General features: G+C 35.3%; 1 protein-coding gene across 1 annotated transcript; it reads right to left on the bottom strand.

Annotated features, from left to right (window-relative positions):
- Window positions 1-253: 253 nt before the first annotated feature.
- LOC117115363 (COP9 signalosome complex subunit 5) lies at window positions 254-11,247 on the bottom strand. Its single transcript, XM_033259131.1, has 8 exons — window positions 11,122-11,247; window positions 6,936-7,076; window positions 6,670-6,778; window positions 5,572-5,826; window positions 4,943-5,008; window positions 4,320-4,517; window positions 3,520-3,665; window positions 254-1,563 (listed from the first exon to the last, which is right to left on the bottom strand). The coding sequence occupies exons 2-8, from the start codon at window positions 7,067-7,069 to the stop codon at window positions 1,461-1,463; spliced, it is 1,011 nt and encodes a 336-aa protein (XP_033115022.1). The 5' UTR covers window positions 7,070-7,076; window positions 11,122-11,247; the 3' UTR covers window positions 254-1,460.
- Window positions 11,248-11,886: the final 639 nt, after the last annotated feature.

The following is an 11,886-nucleotide window of genomic DNA, read 5'->3' as shown; positions in this document are numbered from 1 at the left end:
TGATAAATTAATCATTTTACTCATAAACTATTAAAATTTGTGATCGTTTTTGTAGCATGTTAAGTGCTTGCATGATTTTTAGCAATATATTCAATATATATTTGGATTTGACTTAGGCCCTGCCAGTAGTTCTGCATCTGACGCTTATCCCCCTGAATGTTCCTTAAACCAACCAACTCAATTTCATAAGCCTCAATGAGCCATAAGAAAGGAAGCCAGCCAAAATAAAAGAGACACTAACAGCAATGAAATCAATCTTGTATATTGATTTTAATTGCAATCTACATACAATTACCAAAATATTTTGATAACTTTTTAGCATTCAAGTTTTATAGCACCCCAAGTAATTTTATCTACATCTTTCTACAAAATAAGCTGTGTTGACGAATACTAAGCTTATGTAGCTGAGCCAAGAAAATGTATTTCAATGAAAAATATATATAAATGATAAATGCAAGACTTGGGTTTACATATTACTCTAATTACTCTATATATATCCAACATTAATTATTAGGCAAAAAGACAATGCTGGACTAGTACACCATAATAGTGTAAACAAAAAATAGATGACCAAACATTTGTTGAACCTGGGTCTGTCATCCGACATTTAAGATTAGGTGGGCAGGCAGGGTGTAGTTGAATGCTTATGAATTATTCCAATAGGTCTCTGATCCTCGCTTTCTCACATACTCTCCATCGAAACTCTCCAAAGCCCCACATTGCCCTACACTCAGAAATTAATCTTCCCCTCGCATCCCACACCTCCATCTTATGCTAACTCTTCAATCACCTTCCACTCATCATCATCCATCTGCTACGCTGTCTCATCTTGGATAGCCATTGCATAATTATGCTAATTCCTTCCACGACTCACTAGTTGCATGGTCACCGCAAACTGCTCATTTTGCATCCCAATCCTCAACTTAACCTAACCTATACCCACACCTCAATCTTACACTAACTCTTCAATCACCTTCCACTCATCATCATCCATCTGCTTCGCTGTCTCATCTTAGATAGCCATTGCATAATTATGCTAAGTGCTTCCACGACTCACTAGTTGCATGGTCACCGCAAACTGCTCATTTCGCATCCCAATCCTCAACTTAACCTAACCTATACCCACACCTCAATCTTATACTAACTCTTCAATCACCTTCCACTCATCATCATCCATCTGCTTCGCTGTCTCATCTTGGATAGCCATTGCATAATTATGCTAATTGCTTCCAGGACTCACTTGTCACATGGTCACCTTCAACTCGCCACAAAACCATTTCCTCAAAGAGCGATTGATAGTTGGATATATCCTTAATATATCTCACTGTACGACTAAGTTACCATTAATTGTGTAAAGCTACAACACATGAAATTGTTTGTCACAGCATCAGTATAACTGGATGCATATTTACAAAAGTTCTAAAACTGAAGTTGAATTTTTTTTTTAGATTATGTTCAAATCATTGGCCCTTTGGTGGTGGGTTAGATTGTAGTTGATTGAATAGTCTGTTCTTGATCACTTGGGACATCAGTCCATGGATTGCTTCTATAGTTGTTTTGCACCTTAAAAGAAGAAAAAAAAAAAAAACAGTTATTACTGTAGTCGGTGTATTTATGGCACAGAGGGCAGCAAAAGCATTCATTTTGTACAATCATATTCCATCAGTAATAACAGGGACATAGTATTGCCATAAAGATTTAAGATTCCCTTTTAAATTAGGCGAGACTATTTTAGACCTTGTTTAGCGAACCCGCCGACTGCAAATATTGATGATTTTAAATAAAAATAAAATTTTATTTTTGCACAATTAGTGCACCCGCCACCATAAAAAAGTGAAAATTTTAAAAAAAAATAATTTTTTTTATTTACTTCTATCCCGCCCTTCGCTGCCTTGAAATTGCCAAAGATAAAATATGTATATTTCTCTCTATTCCATAAAATAATTGAAGCATTTAACCATCCTATTTTACATTTACCAATAAAATTTATTTTTTATTTTCTCCTCCGTCTGGGTGATTTTAGCAAACCTATTTGGTAAATAAGAAATCAAAATTTTATTTTTATTTTTATTCCGCCCTCCTCTGATAATCTTTAAAAAAATAAGTACAGTAGAACCTCGATTTTACGTACGGTACGGGACCGGAGGGCGTACGTAAATCAGGGGATTCGTAAAATAGAGGTTGGTTTAAATTTGTGGTAACCTTTGACCTAATACGTACGTAACGCTCAATATACGTATGTATGAACGAACGATGTTACCTAGCTAGGCTAGACCTAGCCTCTAGGCCTACGAATAAAACCATGTGTTTAGTGTTTTTATTCATCACTTTACGATGTCATAATAAAGTGTTCAAATAAAACCATGTGTCTAGTGTGTTAATTCATCACTTTATGTCTTTTATTTAACTAAAGAACATGAAAATATTGTAAGATTACCTATACGACAAAGGTATAACTTGGGAATTCCCCTTCATGCCTATTTTAAACAACAGAGCTGCGGTGTTGTGTGGGCCTGTTGAGACAAACTAAACCCAGGTGCACTGGGCGAGCCAACCAATTAGCGTTCGTGTACGTGAAACAGCAAAACCATGTGCACTGCACTGGGCGAGCCAACCAATTAGCGTTCGTGTACGAAACTATGCCTACTCAGTTTCGTGTAGAAAATTAGACCAGACAAGTTTTTCCATGGTTTGCCACACGAAGCTAGGGAGGAAAGCAATTATTTTGAGCACCATCGGTAGTTGTTCATCCCACTCAGTTCACGTGGTTTTAGATTATAACAACCTGTTATTAGACTCAATCAACGTTGCTGTTTAATGAAAATACGTTGCATTTTATGGTTTGTTTATTGTTATAGTTTATTGTTAGTCTTTTTACTTATGATTGCTCTGAAAAGGGCCGTTTGTTTTGAATATTTTTGGGGTTTTTGATGACATCATCGTAGATACGAGGCGTACGTAAAACCGAGGGTTCGTATAACTGGGGTACGTAAAAACGAGGTTCTACTGTACACGAAACAAGGAATAAAAAGTGTCTCGCCTTAGATTAAAGAACAAAACAAATTTTATATTCAGTACATTTTCAACTGTCTTAAAAGATCTTCCAGGTCTTGTTTGTAGTGATGTCAATATAAAAAAATAAAATAAAACAGATACAATGGATTAAAAGGGGCTTGCCAAATTAGCCATATGTATTATGTAATTGACGGTTAGTGGGGGCGGTTTGGCGCAGTGAAAATGGTTTGGTTTCCCAACCTCGAGGTTGGGATTTCAATCCATCACTGAGCATTTCGCTTGCATCCTCAAGCAAGGCATTTTACCTAAATTGCTCCTGTCTACCCAGCTGTAAATTGGTACCAGCGAATTGCTGGGAATAACCTGCGGTGGACCAGCGTCCCACCCAGGGGGAGCATCAAGCTCTCATCTGCTTCACGCTACTTGAAAATGGGGATAAGCTCCAGAACTATGAGCCCCAAGGCTAGGCAAGGATTTATTTTTTGTGCAAGTAACTTGACTTACCCATCCTTTGCAGCCTTCCCTAGCTTGTCCTCTGCCTTCTTGTCTTGGTCAATGCCCAACATGAAGTTTCCACGGCTTAATTGTGCTTCTGCTTGCTCTAGCTTCTCTGACAAGTCATACACTTGTCCTGTCGTGTAGTCAGAATTCTTAAAAAGAAACGGTAGATACATACTATAGTATAAATTTGCAGTACACCACATAAATAATTTTCAGAACTGATGTGTTGAGAGTATCTGAACGTTTTGAATACACTGCTCTATTCCTCTTCAGAAGACATTGAGAGACTTTCAAGACATCAGTTCTTCGCTGTACCATTTATGTGTACGAAAATTTACATTATTGTTTATTGACCATGCAAACCTTTAATAAATAGACACTGTAAATAAATACAAGTAACAAATAGCTAGATAAATGGTTTAGATGATGAAGTTGTGAATGGATGGATGGATGGATGGAAGAATATGGTTAAATAGATGCATGGATATACTAACTGATGGATACGTACACACACACATAAATTTACATACAAAATTTCATGTACAGACACAATGTAGATAGAAAGTAAAAGGTACATAGTTACAAGATTACAGCACATACAACCAGATTTTTATTTTTCGTTTGTGTCAGGAAAATATCATAGAAGTTTTTTTGCAAGTATTTATTTGGGAACATACTGAGTATTCAGTACAACAACACGTCAGGTAGGGCAAAACATCATTTCTATGGATTTTTATAGCTCCAAGAGATATAGTTTGAAACGTATATTTCAAACAAAAACAAATGTTGAATAAGAAACTAACAGTTAATAGACTAGAGGAGCTTAGGGTGTTCACCCAGTATTTATTCCATAAAGATTCCAACAACTTCCTATCCAATGCTGATTTGAAGTATGATATCTCCAGTGAGTAATATTGCTTGCAATGCACACCAAAGTCCTCAATCTTGTTCAATGGAATGGTCTGGTACTCTGAAGGGCCCTCATCTGGTGGTTTATAACCCTTGATAGAAAGAAAATCATCATTTAGTAATCATACATTAACAGTAGATTGTATTCATTCTGTGATGCATTTTAGTAACAGTAATGGTGGTAGTACTGTGGTAGCTCTGTAGTAGTGCTAGCAGCAGCATAATTAGCAGCAACAGTAGCAAAGGCATCAGTAGCATCATGAGCAGCAGCAGCATGATTAGCAGCAGGCGCAACAGTAGCAGCAGATGCATCAGTAGCAGCAAGAGTAGCAGCATCAGTTGCAGCATAATATTGTTGTACTGTAATGATATCAGTAGCAGCAATGTACTTCTCATAATTATGCTAGTGGTGATTTGACCTAAGGTAAAACTACAGCTATAGTAGTATTGGGCATTTTAACATTTGCAATCATAGTTGAGAATTCAATGGCAGGTTGGCCAAATAATCTTAACATACCTTTGGATAAGTTCTAAATGCTCCTATGTTTACTTTACCAGCAGAAATCGTTCTGGTAGGATCAATCTAAAATACAATAGAAACAATAAAATGTTTAGCTCAATGTTTGCCTTATCTTTAAACAATGAATGTATGAAAGTCAAATTTATTAGCTCGATATTTGGAAGTTAAAATGTTGGACATAATAATAAAAAGGCTGTAAATACAGACTGTATATCTAGTTACTGTACTGACTAATGGTCTGATGAATTACCCAAATGAAATTGAATTACCTTAATGAAATTATTCATTTGGGTATTCATTTGAGGTAATTCTTTTTTATTTGGGTAAATTGCTGTTCAATTAACAAGGAACATCAATGGGCAAACAAACTGTTGTTACCTTCCCTAACTATTTCTTTAAGTACTGGAGGTGAGGGTGATAAAAATGGATGAGCTAACTAAAAGGTATACCCAACATTTGTTATGTGTAACGGATAAAATCTATCACCCAATAAAGGTAGGGTAAAGGTAGGTAAAAATAGACACAACAACATCTGAGATTATGTCTTTTTTTGCAAGCAAAAAAACTTAAAAAAAAAAATATAATTCAGTGAAACCTACATTTCCTTAATATTTCTATATACTTACAACAATTGCAACGAATGGCTCTTGGAATTGTTGATTTAACATCTGTGTGCTGACATCAATGCCCGACAGCCAACAGCCGTAGCCTGGGTGACTATGGTACCAACCGATCGCATTCTCTAAACGGCCAACCTGCTTTGCGCTTTCTATATATGCAGCCATGTATTCGTAGGCTGCAGCTTGGGCATTGACCCTCGTCTCGGTTCCCTCCACAGGCAACGCGAAACAGTCCATTACTATCATAGTTTCACCGTCAACCTGAAATTCAAAATGTTTTTCTTTATACTAGATATCAGTCAATCATTGGCCTGCAAAATGTAATTTCCATAACAGTTACATACATGTGAAAGTCCCGGCCACCTCCCGGCAATCGTTTTAACATACATTCCCGGATAAGTTCCCGCTACTTATTGCCGTAGTCCTGGTAAAATGCCCTGCTAATAAATGATTGGATGATAAGACCTACTTGAAGGTCAAGCCTAGGTCTGAATCAGAGAAGCATGTGAGAGCTAGGCAGGAGCTAGGCCAAGGAGATGAGCTTGCTTGATGGAAGCACTACGCATGCGTATCACTAACCAGATTTCCATGGAAGTTTGGAAAAATGCGAAAAAAATAAAAGGAGTGTATTGATAGATTGATCATAGAAAAAGAAAATACTCAATTGATTGATTTAACTGATTGATAGAATTTAATTATTTTATTATTTATTTAAATTTTATTATGCAATTTATACCGTGATCTATAATCGACAAGTGAGAGAGTGGCCTTTGACTGCCTAGGCCTAGGAAGTACGCTTAGGTTAGGACCTAGTCTAGGTCTACTTGGTGGTTACTCTTTTCATTATTACGTTTTTTTAGGCATCATAGAATCTATGTAAGAGGTATATAAAGCAAATATTGACTGCTCTAGATTTGGGGAACAGTGAAATCTATAGCAACTCGGTGATGTGGAGACCGTAGCCTACTATTTTCCTCGGCCCTCTAGAAGATAGCAGACTACGGTCTCCACATCACCTTGAGGCAATAGATTTCACCATTCCCCTCATGAGCAGTCAATATTTATATACTATATATATCTAAAGTAATGCTGATTTGTAATTACCTTTCCTAAAAGAAGACCCATCACCTCGAGAGTTCCACCTGACCTTGCATGCATCACCATCTTCAGTAGAGCTAATGCAGAGATCTTTATGTATTTAAAGTAGTGATTACTGGGGAAATAAATATTTAAAGTAAGCAGCATGCAGAAAATAAATGACAATAAGAAATATGAATATGTATGAGGCACTGGTATGTCTAATACATATTCATATTTATTAAATTAATATGTATGAAACATTGGTATGTCCTGTATTATAAACAACTCACTCTTTTGACCATGGTTTCGCCGCAAGGATAAACTGTTGTTGCTTCTTGTCATACTTGTATATCTCATCTCCACTCTGAACTTGTACAATATTGTTTGACATCTCCCATGTTTTCTGGGCAATTTCAGAATCCATCTTTTTACTAAAAAAAAAAAAAAAAAAATAGAAAAATCATTGGTTTTTATCGATAAATGTTTGTTGATAAATTACCAAACTACGATTTATCATTATAGTGAAAACACAGCTATGCCCGAAGCCAAACTGTAATAAGGCTTGTATGGGAAGAATTATATCGCCGTGAAAATATTAGGCCTAGAATTAGGAAAATAAGTGCTGATTTTTACCAAAAAATAAGCCTTGGCCTATCTCTCAATGTACAACCAATGTATAAGCTTGTTTTATAATGTTTATAATGTTTATTTGTTAATTGTTTTTTTTTTCACATCTATTACAAAATTATTTAGATGTTTCATTTTGTCTATATTTTAAAGTGTTATTTATTATTATTATTATTATTATTAATATTATTATTTCACGTTTTTTACTTTTATAAATCCATTGATTGATTGATCAATTGATTTTGTCTGTATTTGAAAGTTTTATTTATTTGAATGTTTATTGCTTTTAGACTGTTTTCCCCAAACATTTTATTGTTAAATTTGTATGTTATATTATTATTATCATTATTATTATTTAATTGTTATTATTATTATTATTAAATTATTATTGTTTATTGTTGTCGTTATTTTGCGTTTCTTTACTTCTATGACAATTTACCGCATTTAATCATTGTACACTTTCATGTTATTGTTTGGCCTCATTTTGTCCGTTATGACAATTTTTTTTATTTCTATGACAATTTAGCCTCATTTTTACCATATTAATCGTGCACACTTTGTTTATAATTGGTTTTATGTAGGGCCACTTAAAGAAAACTTTCATAGACCATGTTGGTTTATTGCCGTTTGTTTAGGTAAGCCTATAATTACTGTTTTGACTTGTTGCTGTTTTGTTCCATTACCGTTTTGTTTATTGCCGCTTTGACTAGAGGCTGAGGCCTAGGGCAGCCTAGCTAGCCTAGCCTAAAGGCTAAGCCCTAAGCCTAGTCCCTCCTCTCTCACCTCTAGGCCTACTCAAACATTGAGTGATACTGCAAGTCGGAGTTTTTCAATTACACAATCAAAATGTGAGGCCTGAAGGTTGAAGAAAGCTATGACATACCTTGGGCCTAGACAGTCATATGCATTTATATGACTGGTGCTGCACTGTGACTACTGTAAGTTCCTCAAGGACTAAATGAAAATATCAAATCTGACTCATCATAGTATGTGTGACGAGAGCGCATTTTATACGCACCTGCATATAGGACAAGGCCTAGGCTAATTTTTAGGATTATAGTAGTACAGCAACACTAGGCCTAGGCCTATACCCTTCACAAATATTGCTTACACTCTATCATCATATGTATGTCTAGAATCTATCCAGCCAAGCCGAGAGGATATTAATTAAGTAAAGCCTATCTAGGCAATGACAAGTACCAAAAACAATATTTTTTGACAATGCATTTTGTAAGTTTTACTTCTATGACAATTTAGCCTCATTTTTACCATATTATCGTGCACACTTTGTTTACAATATGGCCACATTGAAAATATGTTTTAATTCTTCAAGAAAACATTCACACCTTTTTGGTTTATTGCCGTTTGACTTAGGTAAGCCTATAATTACTGTTTTGACTTGTTGCCGTTTTGTTCCATTGCCGTTTTGGTTTATTGCCGTTTGACTAGCTAGAGGCCTAGCCTAACTAGGGCGGTGTAGAGTCGTTTTGGCCCTGAGTCGATTCGGCCTGGGTCGATTCAGCCCCGGGTCATTTCAGCCAGAGTCGTTTCGGCCCACGTCATTTCGGCCCTGAGTTGTTTCGGCCCTGAGTTGGTATTTTTATCATGCATTTTGGCTGCGGTGTATAGAGCGCCGAAGGTGCGGCCGCAAATAATAATTTAATATAATAAGGTGGCTAAGCAGTATACCGTTTGTTAAACATGAAACTTTATTATTATTATTATTGTTTTTATTATTATTACTATATTATTATTAAAGAGTTAAAGAGTTCATTGCAGTATCAAATGGTGTTATCTTTCTTTTTAAAGAAATAATGCAAACGTTACAAGTCGATTGGTTTGGAGACACGTTTCTTTTTATCGTTTCCATAGGATATTTGGATCATGTTTAAAAATGCTTCAATAAAATTTAGATTTATAAAATAAGTAGGCTTATAGTTACGGTAATTTACCGGATTAGTTTGTCATAAGTTTGTTTTGTTTTTTGTTTTTTGGTTTGTTGCGTCTCCATTTACATTACCAAATGTTCTATTTATAATAGATACATAGGCCTATATAAAATAAATTAAAATATACTGAGTGATGTGATAATGAAAATAAAGCAAATATATTATTGTATTCATAAGGCCGACATATTAATCTTTGCATAGAAATTAACTAAAGAAATTATGAACTACACTGCAGTATAATTTGAGGAAAGAAACGTTTTCAACAATTAGGCTTATGTTGAGGTGAAGCAGACACATGGTTTGTATCTTCTTGTTTGTTTTATTTCCATTGTCGATACATATTTTGATTAGGCATGTTTATAAAATACACAAATAAATGGAAATAGTAAAATATAGTTTAAATAAAATTTATAGGCCTACAATGTTAATGGCTGTTTCAGACTTCTTTTGATATTAAGTAAGCCGGAAATTTCACTCACAAGGCCTATTGTTGCATGGAAACTAACTTTAAAAAAACTATAGACTGGCTATTTTTAGGTGCAAACACATGCCATGGCAGTGAATGTGTATGTGTGTGTTCACCTCTCTCGTCTATGGTTCCGATTAAAATAAAATTATTCAACTTTGTTTAAGCTTTAATATTTCATTTACCGTATATGGACAGAGCCCCTGCCGGCAGGAGCGGATCCAGAGATGTCTGACAGGGGAACCGAAAATGGGGCCGATCGAAATAACACCGCCCTAAGGGGAGGTCCGCGAAATATTTGTTATAGACATATGCTTGAATGTAACCTCTGAGGCGTTTTGGGCGATCAATTTTTTCCCCTTTTTGAAACTTCCTGAAAGAGTGACGGGGCTGAGGACGACCCCGGCGCTGTGTAGCCTCGATCTCCCGCCTCCCCCCTTTTGACATGATGTACTGTTGTTTTTGTAAATTCTAAAATGATGATAATGATGAAATATTGTTTGAAGGTTTGCATGTTGAAGTAATGCTGACGGTACAACGTAGATTGGCCTAGTTCTGAAAAGATTTTTTTTTTTTTTTTTTTTAAGAATGTCTCATTTTTTTGCTGATAAATGAAATTACTAGCCGCGAAAACAAACATATGAAATTCAGATATATTTCATTTAACAATTAAAATACCGCAACAAAACACAAAAGCCTTTATTAAGGATCATTTAGAAATTGATAATATAATTGTACTGTCTTGTACACTTGACTTTTCACTATTGGGAACTGCAAGAAAAAGAACATTGTTTTGAATAACCACATACTGTAAAATTATACTCAAACTAATCATAAATTTCTGAAACAATAACAATTGTAAAACTTAAATAATAATCATACAGACAAATACAAAAAAGAAAAAGTATTATATATAGTCAAGGATCGTAAAAAAAGACCAAATTTAAAATCATACAAAAACACAAAAAAAAAAGCTCTTTAAAAATACAGAACCCAAATAAACCACAGTGCGTATTTGGTGCTCCATACCAATGCAGCTGTTAATTGCAATCGAAATGCTTACAAACAATAATAGGGCGCGAGCACTTTTGACCCGGGTTGTTTCGGACCAAAAAGGCCCGAAACGACCCAGCCGAATCGACTCTGGGCCGAAACGACCCGGAACCCTCAAACATTGAGTGATACTCCAGTCGGAGTTTTTCAATTACACAATCAAAATCAAGGTCTCTACAGGGCCTAGGCTAGCTCTCCAAAGGCTAAGCTAGGGCGGCTAGGCCTAGCCTAGACCTAATAACCGAATGGCCACACTCACTGTCTGGCACTGCCACTCACGAGGGTGTTAGGCTAGGCCTAGCCTAGCAACAAATTGCACCAATTAAAAGAAATACCAGTATTTCCAACTAAAGCATATTTAAAGAGAGTCCCCTCTCTTACCTTTTATTGAGTATCTGAATTGTTTGAGTTAGGTTCAGAGAAAAACTTCTTCAACCATGGAAGAAGATGGAGTAAAGGTTTTGATAAAAAGTGAAAAGTGAACGCCACCTAAACGCCACCTACCGGTGGGGGAACCAGTCAATTTGAGCGGATGCCACTTCGAGCGAATGGGCGCCAGTTCGAGCGGATTCGAGCGGAATTTATTCGAGTATAAGTATATAAAGTATGCCATCATGTATCTTTTATTTCATTCTATTTATTTTGCTGTAAAGAATCTTGTAACCGATAAAATGTATACCTTTCTCAAACTGTGTCATTACTACTCTGTTCGATAATTACACTGCTTACCGCATATTTGAATTTGATTCTTTTTTTTTTTTTTTTTTTACTCCATCGTTAAGCTTATTGTTTAATTTCACATTTATATTAATTTGTTAATTAAGTTAATTAAGTTAGTTTTTTTTAATCTCTTTATCTTTAATTTTCTTGTAAGATCGTCTACATTTTGTTCATTTTATGTATATTGTATGGACGCACCACCTTGCTAGGTGTGTGCCACTGATAAAAGTGAGTTCCAATAAATACTGAAAACAGGCTTCGGTCCGTGTTCGATCTCTATAACCGCGCTACGTCTGTTTACGAAATACGAAATACGAAATATATATATAATATATAATAAGGTTACTGGCTTCATTATATATAAATAAGGAAGGGGAACACATCATTATATATAAATAATGAAAAATAACTTACAATTATTTATAT

Source organism: Anneissia japonica, unplaced genomic scaffold (assembly GCF_011630105.1).
Source record: "Anneissia japonica isolate Jap-2015-1 unplaced genomic scaffold, ASM1163010v1 scaffold199_len4679917_cov187, whole genome shotgun sequence".
NCBI lineage: Eukaryota > Metazoa > Echinodermata > Crinoidea > Comatulida > Comatulidae > Anneissia > Anneissia japonica.
The sequence above is the reverse complement of the archived record's forward strand: the minus strand, read 5'-3'. Positions and strand labels throughout refer to the sequence as shown.

Excerpts from the sequence above, each read along its gene's own strand:
- LOC117115363 (XM_033259131.1), bottom strand. The coding sequence starts at position 7,069 with ATGGATTCTGAAATTGCCCAGAAAACATGGGAGATGTCAAACAATATT. Across the intron at positions 6,779-6,935 it reads GCGAAACCATGGTCAAAAGA|TAATCACTACTTTAAATACA; the intron begins GTGAGTTGTTTA and ends TTATTTCCCCAG. Across the intron at positions 1,564-3,519 it reads GGGAAGGCTGCAAAGGATGG|GTGCAAAACAACTATAGAAG; the intron begins GTAAGTCAAGTT and ends TCTTCTTTTAAG.